This window comes from Carica papaya, chromosome 8 (assembly GCF_054855325.1).
Source record: "Carica papaya isolate Zhongbai chromosome 8, ASM5485532v1, whole genome shotgun sequence".
NCBI classification, from domain to species: domain Eukaryota; kingdom Viridiplantae; phylum Streptophyta; class Magnoliopsida; order Brassicales; family Caricaceae; genus Carica; species Carica papaya.
In genome coordinates, this window is record NC_142316.1 from 6960615 (window position 1) to 6981305 (window position 20691).

Below are 20691 nucleotides of genomic sequence, written 5' to 3' on the forward strand. Positions count from 1 at the left end.
CAAGGAATATTTTTGCTGCTTTCTTCCGTATGTCATAATTTCTTTTTTGTCCTCTCTGCTCTTATTTTCCCTTATCATGCTTTGACACTTGTAAACTTTATATTGGTTATTGATATTTATAAATGAAGGCTCTCATCTTCTTAGTAGTTTAAACTGAGAAATTATCAAACTTTCCCTCTAAATTTTTTTAACTATTTGAGGAAGAAAATTACTACATTAACACAATTGGTTACGATGAAACACCCGTCTTGCCAATTTACCTATATATAAACATATACGCGTGTGTGTATATTTTCCAACATAAAAGTGAGTATTTTTGGGAAATAAACAAAAAAAGAAACCCATTAATCACAAATCATGGCAAAATCCAACAGATCGAGTTGTAGATCAAGTTGTGGCGTCAAGTATACGTACTAGTAGTTTTCATTTCTCTTCACAACACAATTCTAAAGAACTTGTTTATGATCATTTGTGATAACCTTACCAAAACTGTAAAGCAAATCTACTAGTGAAAAATCCAAGCAAACCCTTTTCAAGTCAATTAAGATCAGACCCTTATCAAAATTTGCCAAATTTTGGAAGAATAGATTAGCCATAATTTAGATGGAGTTTTATCCCTTTCCACCTACTCGTTGTAGACATACTTAATCTATGTACCGAAGCTGCAATCCCCAGCATCTCCTAGTCCAGGAATTATGAACCTGAGAAAGCCAAAATCAACACAATGGGGAAACATATATATGATTTTCAAGTGATAAAGTGCAAGGAGTGATGAGGGAGACTTACCCTTTATCATTCACTGTGTGATCGATAATTCCGGTATACACATGAAGACTGGAATACCAAAAGAAAATATCAGTTTAAGCTTTAGAATTGATGACTATCTTATTAATAAATAAATGAGTTATAGTTCTGAAAATCATTACCCAGGGAATTTCTGGTTGAGCTTCTCAAGGACTGGAGGTGCAGCCACAGCAGAAATCTGTTTGACATGGCATTCCAATTATTGGAGTATTGACTAAAGAGAAGCAAGTAAAACTATATTTAACTGAAACTTGAAGACAGAAGAAATTGGCATTTTAAAGTTTAATGGTCATAAATTTACATGTCAATCCCACCTCTTTCAAAGGAGTGCCTGCTTTGATCTAACAAATAAGCATCTAAGCCTTGATATCTATTTAACCATCTTAGTTTTATCACCATATATGTCATCTTTATTTATCAGATTTAACCGATTTTTATATATGCACATATGTATATATATTTAAACATATGATTATATGTTATCTTTAAATTACTTAGTAACTAAATAAAATCTTGATATATTCCACTATTAGTTTTAATACCCCAAGAACATATGTACTTAGTAATTCAATTAAATTATAATATTCCACTATTAGCTTTAATATCCCAAGAACATACATATTTTTTATTTTTCAAGTGCTCTGGAGCAATTCTAGATATTTGGAGTATTATAGGTTGAATATTTAGAGGTATTTCTGAACATTCCAAATATATTTTCCTACATAAAAATACCAAACATAGTTTAATCCAGAATTACCATAAGAAATTCTATCAAACAAACACAAACTAAAAGTGAGTATACTAGTATTTTTCATTTCTCTTCACAGCATAATTCTAAAGAATTTGTTTATGATCATTTGTTGTGACCTTCATCAGAACTGTAAAGCAAAACCTACTTATGGAAAACCCAAAGAAACCCTTTTTTTTAAGTCAATTAAGATCGGACTCTTATCATAATTTGCCAATTCTGGAAGAGAAGTTTTGCCATAATTAGATGGAGTTTTGTCCCTTTCCACCTCTCTTGATGTAGACACGCCTAATCAAGCTATATACCAAAACTGCGATCCCCAGCATCTCCAAATCCAGGAATTATGCCCCTGAGAAAACCCAATCAACACAATGGAAAACATCTATCTCTTTTTCTAGTCATAAAATAAAGGAGTGATGAGAGAGACTTACCCTTTATTATTCACATCGAGATCCATCATTCCGGTATACACATGAAGACTGCAGTACCAAAAGAAAATGTCAGTTTAAGCTTTAGAATTGATGACTATCTTATTAATAAATAAATGAGTTATAGTTCTGAAAATCATTACCCAGGGAATTTCTGGTTGAGCTTCTCAAGGGCTGGAGGTGCAGCCACAGCAGAAATCTGTTTGACATGACATTCCGATTTTTGGAGTATTGACTAAAGAGAAGCAAGGAAATACGAGCTACATTTAACTGCAACTTAAAGACAGAAGAAATTGGTATTTTGTAGTTTAATGGTGACAAATTTACATGTTAATCATGGGGAAGACTCACACTCATCAAAAGTATATTGGCCAATCCACCTATTTATTATATATTCCTTTTTATCTCATTTTTGAGTTGAGCATTTGATAGACTTTCCATTAAATAGGAATAATTCTCATTTATATCCCTAAAAATAAACTATTTCTAGCTGAAATAGTGCTCTAAAAATAGAAACAATTTATATTATAATTACATAAACATATACAGCTATTACATTCCTAAAATATACATAAAAAATATTAATTTTCTACTAAGCTGTCCACCTTTCTAATATCCCCCCTCAAATTGATGTTGCTTGATCAAGAAACATTAATTTGCTAACTAGATATTGATGACGTTGTCTAGTCATGGATTTTGTAAGCACATAGGCTATTTGGAGATCACTAAAAACGTGTTAAAGAGAAATGACACCGATATCCACAACTTCTCGTATTAAATGATAATCCACTTCGATATGTTTGGAACGCTCATGAAAAGACAAGATTGATAACAATCTGAATAACATTTGTATTGTCTGCATGAAGAGGAGTAGGACTGGATTAAAAAAACTTAAGTTTGACAAGTTGTCACGGACCGGACTTCCATCCAGATTTCTGACCGTTTGCACACTATTTCATGATAAAATAATCTATAGTAATATTTCGCGCAACAATTTTAAAATAATAGAAGGTACATCTCTTGCATGTCTAGCTCAAAATATCTAGTGTTTGTGAGACATGTCTAAACTCTAAAATAAAAACTCACAAAAAATGAAATGATTAACATTAAATATTGTTTGAATTGAAATAAAAATTGAACAATCTCCTACCAAGTCTTTCACTGTTGAAGAGCGGGGTTCTAAATATCCTGATATGAAAGAAATGAATAACAAATAGGGTGAACTTAATATGCTTAGTAAGCATGTAAGTACTGACAAATAATAGCGTAATCTGTTCAAGTTGGTAGAAAACATAAAACTAGCGACGGTGATAGTTTAAAATACTTTTCTCTTTAATTTAGAAAATACGTGATATCTACACTCTAATTTATTAACCAAACCTTACAAATCAGTTTATTTAGTAAACATTCAGAATTCATTATTTCAGTATCATAACTTATGACATAAATAATATAATAAATAGTATTATTCGGTATTTAGTATCACAATTTAGATAGTAAGCAGTTCAATAGATACTAATTCAGTGTTTCAGTATCATAAACATTACACACGACTTCCTATTCATTCTTATCGGTTTATATCGTATAAAATAGTTTTATCGTGCGATGCCATTTTCGCAGCATCAACGAGAGCAGTAAAGATCTCATCTACCACGTGAATACGTTACAGTTCAGTTCACAGTTTACAGTTTGCAGTACACAATATTCAGTTCATAGTTCATATCACTTCACCACGTCTGACTAAAGTTGTATCTACGAGTAGGGTTCATTACGATCACACGCCAAAAAGTTACACACCCACCCACTCCTCGGTGATACCGATTAAATGAGTTTTTCAAATCTTTTATTGTCTATTTATTTATTTTAACTCACTAATAAATTTTTTAATTTTTATTATTTAATATATTTTATATCTATAACACACATATGGTAACTATTTATCACCCTAAATTCTTTTACATATTATTAATATACTCCCAATTATATAGTAACCAGTACATCAACAAATTCAGTTACCAAAATATAGCAAAATAATTCATCAACAAATTCAGTAGTAAGCATAAATAAGAACACAATAATCAGTAGTAAAATTTTGTTAGAATCATGTGCCTAATTATCAATTATTAAACGTTACAATTGTTAATATCTTAGAAAAATTAAACTACATTTGTAAGCACTTACACATTTACCTAATTTTCGTTTAAATCTCTTTTGTAAAATTATCTCTGATGTATAAGATCAACTTGTTACAGTGATATTCGGATCGGATTGGTAATGAACTAGTTATCTCCTAATTTCAAACATCCGTTTATAAACTTGTTCCTAATCATAAATCGGATATATAATTTGTTGTATTAAAATTAAATAGGATTAATAAACTTTAAATATAAAACAGTAAACCATCAGGATTTGTTTGAACTCACCTACCCAAACTGGGTCTCTAGGACTCACTGCGCACAACCACCGGAAGACTGTGCGCCTCCACATGCGCCGTCACTGGACCGCCATGTGTCGTCGCCGCCCACCGCTGGTTGCTGCCGCTTACTGCCGATCACCGCTGCGGATTGGCCGAAATTCACCGCAGACAGCCTTGGGCCCTAAGGGAGCCGCATAATGACCAAAGGGAGCCGCATAATGACCAAATGCACTCGGAACCGCCACGCAGACCGTCCTCTTCTCTCGCACATCATTGTGCGTAGCACTGCCCTTTTTTCCTCCTTTTTTCTCTTCTCCTTCCTCCTCTCCTCTCTTGGCTGCCGACTGACGGTAGTCGTAGCCTTCTCCCTCTATTTTCCTCTCACTCTCTCTCTCTTTTTCTCTCTCTCTCTTCCTGCACCGATTGCGTTCCCTCCCTTCATTTTTATAGGGAGGGGCGGGAGGAGTCTTGCACGATTATTCTCCCCTGTCGTGCAGGTCTCCTCTCCTCCTTTTTTGGTTGGTGACAGAGGCGTACACGCTTTTGCCTCTTCGTGTTCCTCGACCAGAGGCAAACACCTCTGGTTTTTTTTTTCTTATTACCTAAAACGATGTTGGTTTGGGGGTTTCCCTAAATGACGTCAGTTTTGGGTCTGGTATAATCCCTCCTCCTTAAGAAAAATTTATTCCTTCAAATTTATTTTATTAATATAAAATATCGTTATACAAAGTTAATCTAAATTATAAAACATTAAATAGATGGGGATACTTGTCTCGAAATTCCATTCCTAGCTTTTAAGTGGCTTCCTCTTGAGTATGGTTTCGCCACAAGACCTTGACTAGGGGAATCACTTTGTTTCGAAGCACCTTCTCCTTTCGGTCCAAGATGGTGACAAGAACTTCTTCATAGAATAGGTCCTTTTAAATTGAAAGAGGCCTGTAAGGTATCACATGAGATGGATCAGGATTGTACTTTTGTAGCATTGATACAGAGAATATGTTATGAACTTGAGATAGCTCCGGTGGCAATGCTAGTCGGTAGGCAGCTGCTCTAATTCTCTCTAAAACCTTAAATAGGCCAATAAATCGAGGGCTTAGCTTTCTTTTCTTCTCAAATCTACTGATGCCTTTGAGAGATGTGATCTTCAAAAAAAACATGATCATCTACCTCGAATTCAAGATTCCTTCTTCATTTATCCACATAGCTTTTTGGTCTACTTTGAACTACCTTAATGTTCTTCCTGATATTACCAATCTTTACAGTAGTTTCGTCTACTAACTTTGGGCCAATTAACTTCCTTTCTCCAACTTCTTCCCAGTAGATTGGTGATCTACAAGGCCGGCTATACAATGCTTCATTGACGGCCATATCAATGCTTGCCTGGTAGTTGTTGTTATAAGTAAATTCTATCAGTAGCAAATGGTCATCCCAAGATCCACCAAAATCTAAAATACATGTTTGTAGCATATCCTCCAATGTGCGAATGGTTCTCTCTGATTGCCTATCTGTCTGATGATGAAAAGTAGTGTTGAAGAATGGCTAGGTGCCCATGGCTTGTTGAAAGCTTGTTCAAAACCTAGAGGTAAATCTAGGATCTCTATCGGATATCACTGAAACTAGAATCCGATGTAATTTTACGATCTCACAGATATAAGTTTTAGCTAACTTATCCAAAGAGTTTGTGATCTTCACTACCAGGAAGCAGGAGGACTTGGTTAACTTATCCACGATCACCCATATAACATCATGGCCTGCTCGGGTCCTAGGCAATACAATCACGAAGTCTATGGTGATGTGTTCTCATTTTTACTCAGAAATCGGCAAAAGTTGGAGGGGTCCATCAGGACTCTACTATTATGTTTTCACCTACTGACAAGTAAGGAATTTAGAAACATACTTAGTGATGTCTCTTTTCATACCATTCCACCAAAATCGAGGTATCAAATTCCGATACATTTTAGTATTACCCGGATGCATGGCGAATTTGGAGCAGTGAGCCTCAATCAAAATGCCTTTCTTTAATTCATCGTTACTGGAGACACACCCTGCCATTAAATCTAAGTAATCCATCATCCGACACTCTGAACCTTGGCTTTAAACCTTGCCCTGTGTCTCTCCTAATGGCCGATAATGTATAGTCAGTCAACTGAGCATATCTAACTTGTTGTAGTATCGTAGGTTGGATATTTAAACTGGCCAAATAAACACCTTCAACCTGATAATGAAATTCAATTTCCTGCACAACCTTTAAAAACTTCCACTCAGAAACCATCATACAAGCCAATGTACCTACATTCTTCCGTTAAGTGCATCTGCTACTACATTACCCTTGCCTGGATGATACAAGATCTTACAATCATAATCTTTTAGTAGTTCTATCTACCGTCTCTTATGCATATTGAGATTCTTCTGAATGAAAATATATATTTAAATTTTTATGATCAGTATAGATCTCGAATATTTCATCGTACAAATAATGACGCTAGAGTTTCAGGACATAAACAATTGCAACGAACTCTAAGTCATGAGTGGAGTAATTCCGTTTATGTGTCTTCAGTTGTTTAGACCTATACACTATGACTTGCCTATGCTCCATCAAAACACATTCCAATCCCTTATAAGAAGCATCACTGTATACTATATATCCACCAATCCCATTCAATAAAGCTAGCACAAGAGTTGTAGTCATTCGTTACTTGAGCTCTACGAAACTTCTCTCATATGCTTCATTCCATTCGAACTTGACATCTTTCTTAGTAAGTCGAGTAAGAGGAGCTAAAATTTTGGAGAATCACTTCACAAATATGCGGTAATACCCAGTTAATCCCAAAAATTCATTGATCTCCTTGACCTGGTAGGTTGTTCCCAAGTTAACACGGACTCAATTTTGTGGGGATCAACAAATACACCATTTTTGATATTACATATCCTATGAAGGTAACCTGATCGAGGCAAAAATCACACTTGACTTCACATACAACTTATTTTCTTTAAGAACCTGCAAAACTTGAACCAGATGCAAAACATGTTCCTCTTTACTCTTAGAGTAGACCAAGATATCATTGATGAAGATTATGATAAATTTATCAAAAAACTGTCTGAAAAACCTATTCATCAAGTCCATGAAGATTGCAGGTGTATTAGTCAACCCAAACGACATGACAAGAAACTCATAATGTTTGTATCTGGTCCAGAAAGCTGTCTTTAGAATGTCTTCAGCTTTTATCTTTATATGATGTTATCGCGAACGTAGGTCAATCTTAAAAAAGACTTGTGCACCCTATAACTGGTAAAGAGATCATCAATTCTTGGGAGGGGGTACTTATTTTTTATTGTAACTCTCTTTAGCTCCCTATAATCTATGCACAATCTCAATGTCTCATCATTCTTCTTTGTAAATGTGACTGGAGTACCCCAAGAGGACACAGTATACCGGATAAAACCCTTATCTAAAATTTCTTGAAACTACTTCCCCAACTCCTTGATTGCAATTAGCTCATCCTGTATGAGGCCAATGAAATTGGTTGAGTACCTGGCTGAAGGTCAATGATGAATTCTACTTCTTAATCTATAGGCAATCCTGGTAGGTCATCAGGGAAGATATCCAAGAATTCCCTAACTACTGGAATTTCTTGGATATCAGCCCCCTTACTTATCTTACTTATTACATATTAAGATTGTTATATCACATCACATAAATTAAAATCAATATATTATTTTCCTTATACGCAAGTAATTAAGAAGAAAAACGAAAATTTATTAGCACGAAAAAGGTACTTGATTAGGAATATTAAATACAAGCTTTTGTGGTAACAATCAACAGTAACATGATAAACTGTTAACCAGTCCATCCTTAGTATCACGTTGAAATCCCTAATATCTAATAATAGTAAATCTACATCAAATTCTTTATCTGCGACTTCTATAATACATAACTTATAAACTATACTGGCTGCCATATTACCATTTGCGGGGGTAGACACTACTAAAGCAAAATCAAGAGACACAGGAATAACACCTAAATATGGCGTAAATGCATGTGAAACAAAAAAAAAATATGTAGCTTCATGGTCAATTAAAGTATGTGCTATGTGCTTGAAAATAAGGTACGTACCCTGAATCACATTGGGAACAGCTTCCGTATCCTTAACTATGACAACATAAACTCTGCCTGGGACAGCTGGTCTAGCTTGGACTGAGGCTGAGGGCGATCACGGATTTGATGATTGGTACTTCCACATCTGAAGCAGACATTGTTGAGTCGGTAACACGGGACGTTCCCATGGTTTTTGCCACAATAAACGCAACTCTGACCATGTCTGGCCGGTAAAGTTTGTAGTGGGGCAGGGTAAGCTACCTTAGGTCTCTTATTCTGGTGGTCTTGACTTAGGAGTGGCTTTTTATAGGGGATTGGAGACTTGGAACTACTTTTTGTCAGTGCAGAGGTCGCAATAGTACTCTAAATGAGTTGTGCCTTGACCAGAACCTGTTGATAGATATGAAGCTCAAGTACTACAAGTGGATTCCTAATCTTCAAACGGAGACGCCACTGAAATCTTTGGACCATCTTCCCTTCATCAGATGTAATCTCGAGAGAGTAACGACTAAGCTTTATGAATCTTCTAGCATAACTGAGAGGCTTCCTTGTTTAAGTTGGGCAAACTCTATCTCCTTTTGATGACGAATGTGGTTGGGGAAGCACTCAGCATTAAACGCCTCCACGAAGTGCTCCCATGTGATGGGCGTGGTTAGAGTAGTCTGATTAACTTCCCACCAGCACTCTGCTTCTCCATCAAGCATAAAGGTGGCGAGGATAACCAACTATTCATCACTCACCCCCAGAACTCTAAAAGACTTTTCAATTATTTTTAGCCAATTCTCTTCATAGAAAGTCGATGCTCCTGTAAAAGGGACTAGATTCAGTCACTTGTACCTCTTAACATAACCTGGATACATCACTAGTAGAGTTGGGCCCCATCAAGGTGGAGGAGAAGGTGGAAGATCTAGCAGGTCCCCCCATATAGGAACAAGGGGAGAATCCGGAAGATCCCTCATTTCTTCTCTAGCTTGTTGGCCAATAATGAGTCTCACCATCAAGTTGTAAAAAAGATCAACATCTTCCCTTAATGATTATATATGAGAAGATCTGTTTGTGGGGGATCGTCATCGCCTCATTTTTGTTTGCTTACATCAGCAACAAAAGTTTTAAGATTTACTTTTTTGAAATTATATTCTCAATTATAATCCTATCCTTAAGTCTCATACACAAGGGATGGTTCCGAGAAATATGAGCTCTGATACCAATTGTGACAGCCTAGACTCCCATTCAGAGTCCTGACCATTTGTACACCATTTCATGATAAAATAATCTATAGTAATACTTTGCGCAATAATTTTAAAATAATAAAAAGTACATCCCTTCCATGCCTAGCTCAAAATATCCAGTGTCTGCGAGACATGTCTAAACTTTAAAATAAAAACTCATAAAAAAATGAAATGATTAACATCAAGTACTGTTCGAATCGAAATAAAAATTGAACAATCTCCTAGCAAGTCTTTCACTGTTCAGGAGTGGGTTTTTGAATATCCTGATATGAAAGAAATGAATAATAAATAAAGTGAGCTTAATATTTTCAGTAAGCATGTAAGTATTGACAAATAATAAGGTAATATGTTCAAGTTGGTAGAAAACATAAAATTGCTGACGGAGATGGTTCAAAACATTTTTCTTGTTAATTCAGAAAATACGTGATATCTACACTCTAATTCATTAACCAAATCTTATAAATTAGTTTATTTAGTAAACATTTAGAATCCATTATTTCAATATCATAATTTAGGGCATAAACGGTGCAATAAATAGCATCATTCAGTATTCAGTATGACAATTTAGACAGTAAGCAATTTAGTAGATACTAATTCAGTATTTCAGTATCATAAACGTTATCCACGACTTCTTATTCATTCCTATCAGCTTATATCCTATAAAATAGTTTCACTACACGATGCCATTTCTGCCGGTATCAACGAGAGCAGTAAGGATCCCCTTTTACCACGTAAATACGTTACAGTTCAGTTCACAGTTTAGAGTTTGCTACTCACAGTATTTAGTTTATAGTTCCTATCGCTTCGCCATGCCTGGCTAAAGCCATATCCACGGGTAGGGTTCACCACAGTCACACGTCAAAAGGCTAAACACACACCTACCCCTCGGTGATACCGGTTAAATGAGTTTTTCAAATCTTTTATTGTCTATTTATTTATTTTAACTTACTAATAAATTTCTTAATTTTTATTATTTAATATATTTTATACCTATAACACGCATACACTAACCATTCATCACCCTAAATTTTTCTACATATTCTTAATATACTCCAAATTATATAATAACCATCACAACATATTCATATGCAATTTCAATTGTAAACATAAATAAGAACACAATAATCGGTAGTAAAATTTCATCGGAATCATGTGCCTAATTATCAATTATTAAACGTCAAAATTGTTAATAACTTAGAAAGATTAAACAACATTTGTAATTACTTATATACTTATATGATTTCTATCTAAAAATATCTTTCATGAAATTATCTCTGATGTACAAGATCAACTTATTACAGTGATATCCGAATCGGGTTAATAATGAGCTAGTTATCCCCTAATTTCAAACACCTGTGTTTAGACTTGTTCTTAACTATAAACCGGATACATGATTTGTTATATTAAAATTAAATAGGGTTAATAAATCCTAAATCTAAAACAGCAAACCATCAAGTTTTTTTGAACTCACCTACCCGAATCGGCTCCATAGGACTCACTACATGTAACCACCGGAAGTCCGTGCGCCTCGACATGCTTCGCCACCAGACCGTCACACGTCGCCACTGCCCACTGTGGGTTGCCGCTGCTCGCCGCTGTGGATTGGCCAAAATTCTCTGTAGAGAGCCTTGTGCCCTCAGATCTAGCATGAATCTGATGGAATCGTGCCGAAGGGAGCCCCAGAACGGCCAAAGGCACTCAGAGCCGCCGCGCAGACCGTCCCCTTCTCTCGCACACTACCACGCGCAACATTGCATTTTCTTCCTCCTTTTTCCTCTTCTCCTTCCTCCTCTCATCTCTCGGCTGCCGACTGACAGTAGTCGCAGTCTTCTCCCTCTATTTTCCTATCTTTCTCTCTCTCTTCTTGCACCAATCGCCTTCCCTCCCTTTGTTTTTATAGGGTGGGGTGAGAGGAGTCCTGCATGATTTTTCTTCTCCGTCATCCAGGTCTCCTCTCCTCCTTTTTCAGTCGGTGGTAGAGGTGTACACACCTCTGTCTCTTCACCTTCCCTGACCAGAGGTAAACAACTCTGGTTTTTTTTTTCTTACCTAAAACAGCGCTGTTTTGGAAGTTTCCCAAAACGACATCGTTTCAGGTCTGTTACAATAGTCCACTAAGCGAAATAATCTTTGAGGAACCTGTAGACATGATTGATATTCAAATTCGATTGAAGATTTTGAAACCTGATATTGTTTTTTACTTTTTCAAGATATCAAAGAATTTCCCATAAATGTATACCAAGTAGTGGTAGAACAACGAGTATTAGGATATCCCACCCAATCGGCATCGCTAAATATAACAAAACGGATTGGAGAACTAGTCAGAAAGAATAAACCAAGACTAAGCGAGCCTATAAGATACCAAATGATACAACAAACAACTGCCAAGTTTAGATGCGTGGAGCTTGCACAAATTAACTGACCTGTTGAACGACAAAGGAGATATCTGGTTGTGTAATGGTAAGATAATTCAAGAAGAGGATCAGGAAGAGGATCCCCATCCTCATGATGATACTTCACATTCAATTCCAATAAATTATTAACTGGAGAAGAATCTTGAAGGCTAGCTAAAGCAATCAGATCTTGAGTGTACTTGTGTTGATGTAAGAACACACCAAAAAATAATATTGAACATTTAATCCCAAAAAATATATAAGAGAATAAAGGTCTTTCATATGAAAAGAATCTTTAAGATGTTGTTGGTAATTAGCGATCAATAAAAAATTAGTTCATGTGATAACAATGTTATCTACATATACAAGAAGAAGAACACAACCTGTAACTCTTTTTTGAAGAAACAAAGATGAGTTTGATATTAGTATAGTAGAAGATGATCTAATCAATTTCCATCAAGCTATAGAAAGTTTTAATTCTCAAAAGTGGATTGATACCATGAATGAAGAGATAAAGTTCATGAAGGACAATGACATTTGGGATCTTATCCCATGAATGCAAAACTCATTGGTTGTAAATGAATATTTAAAACCAAGAGGGATTTAAAAGGTATTGTGAAGAGGTACGAGACTCGTCTTGTCATTAAAGGCTTTATAGAAAAAAAGACATCGATGAGAAATTCAAAACAAATGGTGCAACCAGAAAATTTTGTATATGGAGATACAAAACAAATAGTTTGCAAACTAAAGAAATTCATTTATGAACTTAAACAGGCTTCCCGTCAATGATATCACAAATTTCATCAAGTCGTCATCTCATTTAGTTTTGAGATGAATTTAATGAAAGATTGTTTATACCAGAAGTTCAATGAAAGTAAATATATATTTTTTGATATGTCGATGACATACTGCTTGCTAGTAATGATATAAGCTTATTGCACGAAATTAAGAAATTTTTAATACAGAAATTTAATATGAAAGATCTTGGGGATGTCTTTTTTGTATTAGGGATTTAGATATATTGGGATCATTCTCAGAATATTTTTGAATTATCATAAAAGAGTTATATCGAAAAGGTTTTTAAAAGGTTTGCCATATAGGATTGTAAACTAGGTGACTCCCCTGTGTCTAAAGGAGACAAGTTTACTCTAAGTCAATACTTTAAGAATGACCTAGAAACTATAGAGATGTAAAAGATTACTTATGCTTCAATTGTAGGAAGTCTAATGTATGCACAGATTTGTACGCATATGGATATTGCGTACATCATTGAGATGTTAGGTAGATATTTAAGAAATTCAAGTATGGATCATTAAAAAGTAGCCAAACATGTCATGTGGTATCTATAGAGAACAAAAAGTTATACCATTGACGGAAAACCTACTTAAATCTATAGATAGATTTTTTTAATTTGCAAACGATTTGCTTTGCATATCCGGATGTAAAATTTTCTAATTGCACCATATAAATTGTCTCATCAATATCACTATTGAGAAACACTGTCTTAATATCCATTTGATGTAACTCAAGATCAAAATGTGTCACTAAAATCATTATAATTGTAAAAGAGTTTTTCGATAAAATCGGATAGAAAGTCTCTTTATAATCGATGCATTCTTTCTGTGTAAAGCCCTTAACGATAAGACAGGTCATGTATGTCTCCATATTACCTTTCGAATCCCTCTTGATTTTAAATATCCATTTACAACTAATGAGTTTCGCATCCTTAGATAATGAGATAAGATTTCAAACGTCATTGTCCTTCGTGGACTTTATCTTTTCATTCATGGCATCAAGATATAGAAAGTTGAGATGAAAGATCTTGGGACGCCTCTTTTGTATTAAAGATTCATATACACCGAGATTGTTCTCGGAGTATTATTAGATTATCACAAAAAAAACTATATTGAAAAGGTTCTTAAAAGATTTGACCTGCAAGATTATAATTAGGTGACTCCCCTGTGTCTAAAAGAGACAATTTTACTCTAAGTCAATATCTCAAGAACGACCTAGAGACTACGAAGATGCAAAAGATTCTTTATACTTTAGTTGTAATGAGTCTTATGTATGTACAGGTTTATGCGCATCTAGATATTGCGTACATTATTGGGATATTAGTTAGATATTTAAGCAATCTAAACATAAATCATTGAAAAACAGTCAAACGTGTCATGTGATATCTACAAAGAACAAAAAGTTATTTACTCACATATATGAGGTCAAATCAGTTGGAGATCATTAGTTATTCTAATTTTGATTTCACTAGATGTCAAGACACAAGAAAATCTACATCAAACTATATTTACTTGCTTGTTGGTGGAGCTATCTCCTGGAAGAGTACTATACAAACACTTGTAGCCTCTTCTACTATGATAGTAGAGTTTATAACTTGTTATGAAGCATCTAATCATGGAATATGATTGCGAAATTTGTCACTGATTGCGTATTGTTGATGGCATAAAAAGACCATTAAAGTTATTTTTTGATAATAAGTCAGCAGTTATATATTCCAAACAATAAGAGCTCGATAAAGTCAAAACATATAGATATTAAGTTCCTCGTTGTTAAAGAAATATTTCAGAGCAAATAGATATCGATATAATACATTAGAATAAACTCCATGATTGCAGATCCGCTCACTAAGGGATTACCATATAAGGTCTTTCATGAGCACACTGTTCATATGCCATGAAAGAAAATAATATTTTATGGTAAATGATGATAAAGATAAAGTTTGAAATAATAGATGACATTCCAAAGTATGGTTAATACTACATGTGAAGGAGATGTGGGAAAAAATATACATGGGCATGGATAAATTTCAAAAATACATCAAGTGGATGGTAGGAAATAGGGACACAATCAGTTTTTGAAAGGACTTTTGAATTAGAGGGTGAGTGCTCAGAGTTTAGTTTCTCCATATTTTCGCTATTGCATGATACAAAGATATCTCAATACATGAGTCATTCAGAGATATTGTTAGGGAAAGGGAGTGGCATGTGGAATGAAGAAAAACCTCAATGATTGAGAAATTAATGAGTATGAGTCTTTCCTAGGTACAATCTATTTCGTCTCAATTATCGGGAATAATGACCAACTATTTTGAAATCTCAATACCATAAGGACCTTCTCAGTTAGGTCTTTCTATAACTATTTAGTTAAGAATGACATCATTGAGACCAATTTTCTTTCCAAAGCAAATCTAAAAGTGAATGTTTCATCCAGAGTTGTTTTCTTTGCATGGGAGATAGGGCGTTGGTATATTCTTAATGTTGATAAGTTAATGAAAAAGGAAAAGATTATGGTGAATGATTGTTTTCTATGCAAGAGGGAGCTGGAATCTTGTAATCACATCTTGCTTTGGTTCCTGTTTGCGTATAAGTTATGGACCATTGTGTACAGTTTACTGGGGGTTGATTGGGCAGTAGTCGTTATGATAAGAAATGAGATTTGGGCCTAGAAGGGTATTAGTGATGGTAAAATATATGTCTATCTCATTCTCACTACTATATCTTGGTTGGTGTGGAAAGAAAAAACAAGAGAGGTTTTAAAGGGATGGAAAATGATTTTGATAAGTTTCGAGATAGGTTCCAGACCATGAGTTTTTTGGTTATGGGTCATCTCTTTATTCTATAGAAGTTCTCGTTAATCTTATTGACATCCCAATTGACATGTAAATATTCTATATATGAGTTGACACCCCTTAGTACTTGTACATTAATGATACATACCGTACTTTTTATTTCAAAAAAGAAAATTTACATGTCAATCCCACCTCTTCCCAAGATGCTCCTACTTTGATCTAACTAATAAGCATCTGAGTCTGGATATCTATTTAAGCATTCTCACAAGCAGATTTTCCATGAATTAGTGGAAAACTGAAACTAGTCATCCAACAGCTTATGTAAGAACCTGTGCACAAGAAACAGAATAATCATCATATTGAAAAATAATTCATATGCTTCTGGTTGCCCTCACAATATGAAGATCTTGAAGAACCTTCATCCAGTTCTTATTTCTCTAATAAAACAATATGGAATATGAGTTTGCAAGCATGCGTAAAAGCTTCCCTGCCAGACTAACTGGAGGCACTTTAGTTTATTATTTATAATTTTCCTCGTCAAAATTCACTTTCTTTAACACAACATCTTAGACTTCATATTTCAATGGTTTGCCATACTCCCAATTTGATGAGTTTAGATCATATTTCGTGAAAGATAAACAAATAAACTAGAAAAAAGAAAAAAAAAAAGAAAAAGAAACCTCTTATCCTTATGATGCTAGACAGATCAACAGGCAGAGGATAACTAAATAACTGCACAGTTAAACAATTAGATAAATACCTAATCAGCTCCACCATCTTACGCAAATATTGAGTAACTGCTTAAATGTTACCAAATGTAAAACATCCACAAAAGCAAGAATGACATCAATTAACTTATTTACCACTTTGATTTGCTGATTTTTCAGTCCTCGTTCGTTTAAGAGGTCAAGTGCAGCCACTATTGTTCTACCTGAAATCAATTATAAAGAAATAAAGTGAGGATAAAACAAATCAAGAACAGTTTCTAGCCAATCATAAAAACTCCCAAATGAAAACATGATGTGCAAATGCAGCAATTCTAACTGGAAATGGGAGAACATGTAAACAAAGGCAGTAAATACCATATCATGCTCATGGAGCAAGAGAATAGTCAAACACATGCATACACAGCTGAAACAGGAATTAGAAACCTAAGACTATCACCATATCTTCCAACAATCCCAAGAAAGACATTACAGTTTGCATTATAATGTTTCTTTATTGTATGTGTAATCAATCCTGAACGTTCCATAATCATTTTCCTTAAAAATAGAAAACAATCAACAAGGAATTAGTTTTTCAGATGATAAATCCTTAATTAATAAGTTAAATCCCCAATAATAGCTCCATGAGGACTAAGGAAAACAACAACATCATTTAGCTAGGAGTACATAACTTATTTCACCTTCAACAGAATTTAGCTGAATTGTGCTAAAAGCAATAGTTCATTCACCTCTCCTTGTTCTTGTCTTAGTTCAAACTTTCTTAGAACTCTCATGTCCAAGGCTCAGTATGGACACCGTAAGTTGTCAAGCATTATGGTACCTAAAAATGGATCTGGGTATAGAAGATTAACTTTTATATCCTGGGTTAGGCTAGTCGATGCTTTTGTAATATCTCCCCTTGTGACCTTGGTTATAACTAGACTAGGACTTACTGAAAAGAACCATTTGTTCTCCTAGGGTTAGGTATCCAAACCATTAAGAATAACTGTTAAGATTATTTTTATTGCTATAATTTGCGGATATATGCTTGTGTGTATAGAGAAGAGTCAGCTGCACATTTCTCAGGATCTAGTATCTGATAACCACAATTCACTTCATGGTTTCTTAGTAGCTAACTACAAACAACTTACCAATTAACCCAAGTTCGTATGACATTTATTTAAATAACTATGAAGTAGATAAACTAAAAATAAAATACATATGAACCTAATGTAATAATTCCAAGCAAAATATAGTATTATTTAAATAAACATATACTAAGATAATTTTTCTAAGAAGCTTCGTGTTTTTTAAACACAGATTCTACTACTCTAAATCTTCTCAATCAGTAAATCTTTCCGGTAAGTAGATTAGAATTTGTGGTCATATCACTACTTCCTTCCTTCTAAGCATGTTTATCCAAATGTTTGTAACAGATTATTCCAGATGTCTGTTCTTCTAGTTCAATGTTATTTTCCTCCACAAGTTGCAAGCAAAATAATTTGTTGCATTGGTGACCTAAAACATAGGAGTCATAAAATTAGAACACAACCCACTATCAGAATATTAACACTCTGTTTGGATCGTAGTAAATAGTAAAATTTTAATATATACTATTTCACGGGTGTGAAAAAATCATATTTTTTTCAGCTTCCAATAATAATAAACGGTATCTAACTGACAAATTTGGAATGAATTTTAAAACAACCGAATCGGTAGTATGTGAATGACATGTTACTTTTTTATTTCATTTATACTCCCACATAATATATTTAATTATATTTTTATCCTCAGAATTTATTATTTATTTTATTAAATATAAAAATTTAATTTATAATAATTATTTATTTAAATACAAATATAATTATATTGGTAAATAATTTAATTTTTTTTATTATATACTTCTTATATACCATTTACTATTACAAAAATAGGTAGGAATAAGTTAATAATTTAATTAAAAATATAACTATACTATTCTATCATCCAAACAAAAATATGTTATTAACATACATTATTAATACAATTATCCAAACATAAAAAAATTTTATCATCTTCATCCTATGTCATTGTCATTCAATTACTGTTATTACCGTACATTAATTAATCATTACTAAAATTTATTCAAACAGGTATAAGGATAAAAAAAAATTACAAAAAAGGAACAAAAAGGTCTTTTTGTGAACATTTAGGGTTAGGATTTCTTTTATTGTTACAAATATGTCATCACCAGCGGCCGCTAGGACCAAAACAGCCGCGTGATCTTTGCCGGAAACATGGGGTTTAAGCCAATAAAAGGACTATCCATCTATGCTTGTAATCATCATCGAAAAAGAAATAAATTTGTCTCCCTAATTTTCTACAACTCCGGTCTTCTTCTCTTCTTTTCCTCTTCTTTTCTTCTTCTTCAATTTCATATCAGTACCATAACCAAGGTATCTGATAAGTGCCTCTCGTCCACTTCCATGCTACTTAAATATTTAACTAATAGTAGCCTCGAAGAACCATTTACAAAGCTTTTCTGAAAGTGGAAGCCACAGAGTGTTAACTTGCTCCTTATCGTTTGTACAACCCAGGAATACCCATGGTTGTAAAGTCAATCGGGTATTGCCATTCTAATTGCTGAATCGTCTCCAGGAGACAAATATTTGTCCTCCTGCCCAGTAAGTGAGGAAGCTGGCACAAGCAGCAAGTTGCTCAAGATGTTATTGGTAATCCTCCACATTGCCAATTTGGCACAACCTCATATGTTCGCCAGGTTGTTGCTCCTTACTGGTGGCAAAAAAGAAAAAAGAGATTAAACTCTTCTTTAAATATTTCCCAGGACATCTCTGGATGATCCCTCTCCAACTTGAGGAACCAGTGTTTTACACCGCCCTCCAAATGATATGAGGCTAGGTCAACCTTGTCCTCCTCTGATGTATTTTATTGCCTGAAGAAGGGTTCACAAAAGTTTAACCATCCAAAGGAGTAACATATACCACCAAAAAACAAGGAGATCAAACTTGGAGAATCTGATATCTATCTTTTTCCCTCTGCAGTTTCAGCATTTCCCCACTCCATCTATTGTGCATGTCCCAGTTAACACTCTATTCCCCATGTCTCGTCCTTCTACATGAGCCCTACCAAGTCTTTTGACATTTCCTCTATCTACTTAGACAAATCCTATATAGTCTCAAATGCATACCTATCTTGCTCTCTTTCTGCCGTATCTCTTGTTCTGTACTCCTGGTACATCTTTGAGAAGGTATAAGACTGTAAATGGAAGGACCTGAAGCCTACCATAATGTCCAGCTATTATACTATTTTATGGCGGCGAGAAGTACATCAAGTTATGGTTGATTAAGGGTAAAAATCCCGGATAAGGAGAGCTGAGTGCTTGTCATTTTCTTCCTACAACTTTATTTTTTAAAAAAAGTTTCTTCCTATAACTTGGCTATGACTCATCAAAGAAACCCTTGGATCTCCTAAAGGCAGATCCTCTAAAACCTTCAAGAGAAATTGTTAGGATGATTTTTGCTGTAAACTGAGTACATATGTAAGGGAGGTATTGCCTGCGCTCTTTCGAGAACCAACAATCTGATAATCCATGATTTGTTTCATGCTTTCTCCGTAGCTAAGTGTCAGCAGCTTTACAAATTAGCCCAGAATTCTATTATATTTATTAGACAATTAGAACATAGGTAAAGTAAAAATGACATCTGCATTTAATCTTGTAATTCTAACCCAAAGAGAGTTTACTTGAATACGTCGCAACTAGGATAATTTTCTAAGAAGCTGATCCTATCTTATTGACTGTAGAGTCTTACCTCTGTGAGTATCTTCAGTTAACAGATCTGCATTTTCCTTATAAGATTAAGCCTCCCAAAGTTTTGATTAAAATAAAAAATAACAGCTCACTATTGGACCTCCCATCCGATGGAAGACTAGTATAGGAACCGAAGGTAATATCATTACCAGACAACAAAACAGGATCCTTCCTCTACCATGTATTTCCACATCTTTGCATGAGTGTATGTGTTAAAATTAATGATTTTTTCTGTTAAGTTCAAATTCAAAAAATAGAAATCCACCGTGAGGATGTTTCACGGAAGGATACGTAAAATCTCATGCGATGTGTATGCATAATTTTCGGACAATCTGATTTGATCGATTGATTAATGTAATCCGTTTAAATTTGTATTGCTATATATATATGACGAAATAAAGAAGAAGATAACTCATTCTCTCCAAAAAAAGCACGCCTCTTCAGAACAGCAAAATAGAGGCAGTTGCATAAGCTTGCTCTAT

The 20691-nt window shown here is 34.4% G+C and overlaps 1 protein-coding gene across 18 annotated transcripts in view; it reads right to left on the reverse strand.

Annotated features, from left to right (window-relative positions):
* Positions 1 to 392: 392 nt before the first annotated feature.
* Positions 393 to 20691, reverse strand: part of LOC110814257 (uracil phosphoribosyltransferase-like) — a 31864-nt gene continuing 11565 nt past the window's right edge. For 4 of the 18 annotated variants that reach the window (XM_088209024.1, XM_088209023.1, XM_088209028.1 and 1 more), the window contains 6 exons: positions 16561 to 16628; positions 2124 to 2179; positions 1984 to 2031; positions 927 to 982; positions 787 to 834; positions 393 to 701 (listed from right to left, as the gene is read on the reverse strand). In XM_088209024.1, coding sequence (XP_088065150.1) covers positions 797 to 834; positions 927 to 982; positions 1984 to 2031; positions 2124 to 2179; positions 16561 to 16628 — 266 coding nt within the window. In that variant the 3' untranslated portion in view covers positions 393 to 701; positions 787 to 796. Of the gene's footprint in view, positions 702 to 784; positions 835 to 926; positions 983 to 1591; positions 1902 to 1983; positions 2032 to 2123; positions 2257 to 3144; positions 3169 to 9816; positions 9985 to 15999; positions 16027 to 16377; positions 16430 to 16560; positions 16629 to 20691 lie in introns of those variants that run through there. The other 14 variants (XM_088209029.1, XM_088209027.1, XR_002539639.2 and 11 more) reach the window with 13 other exon arrangements.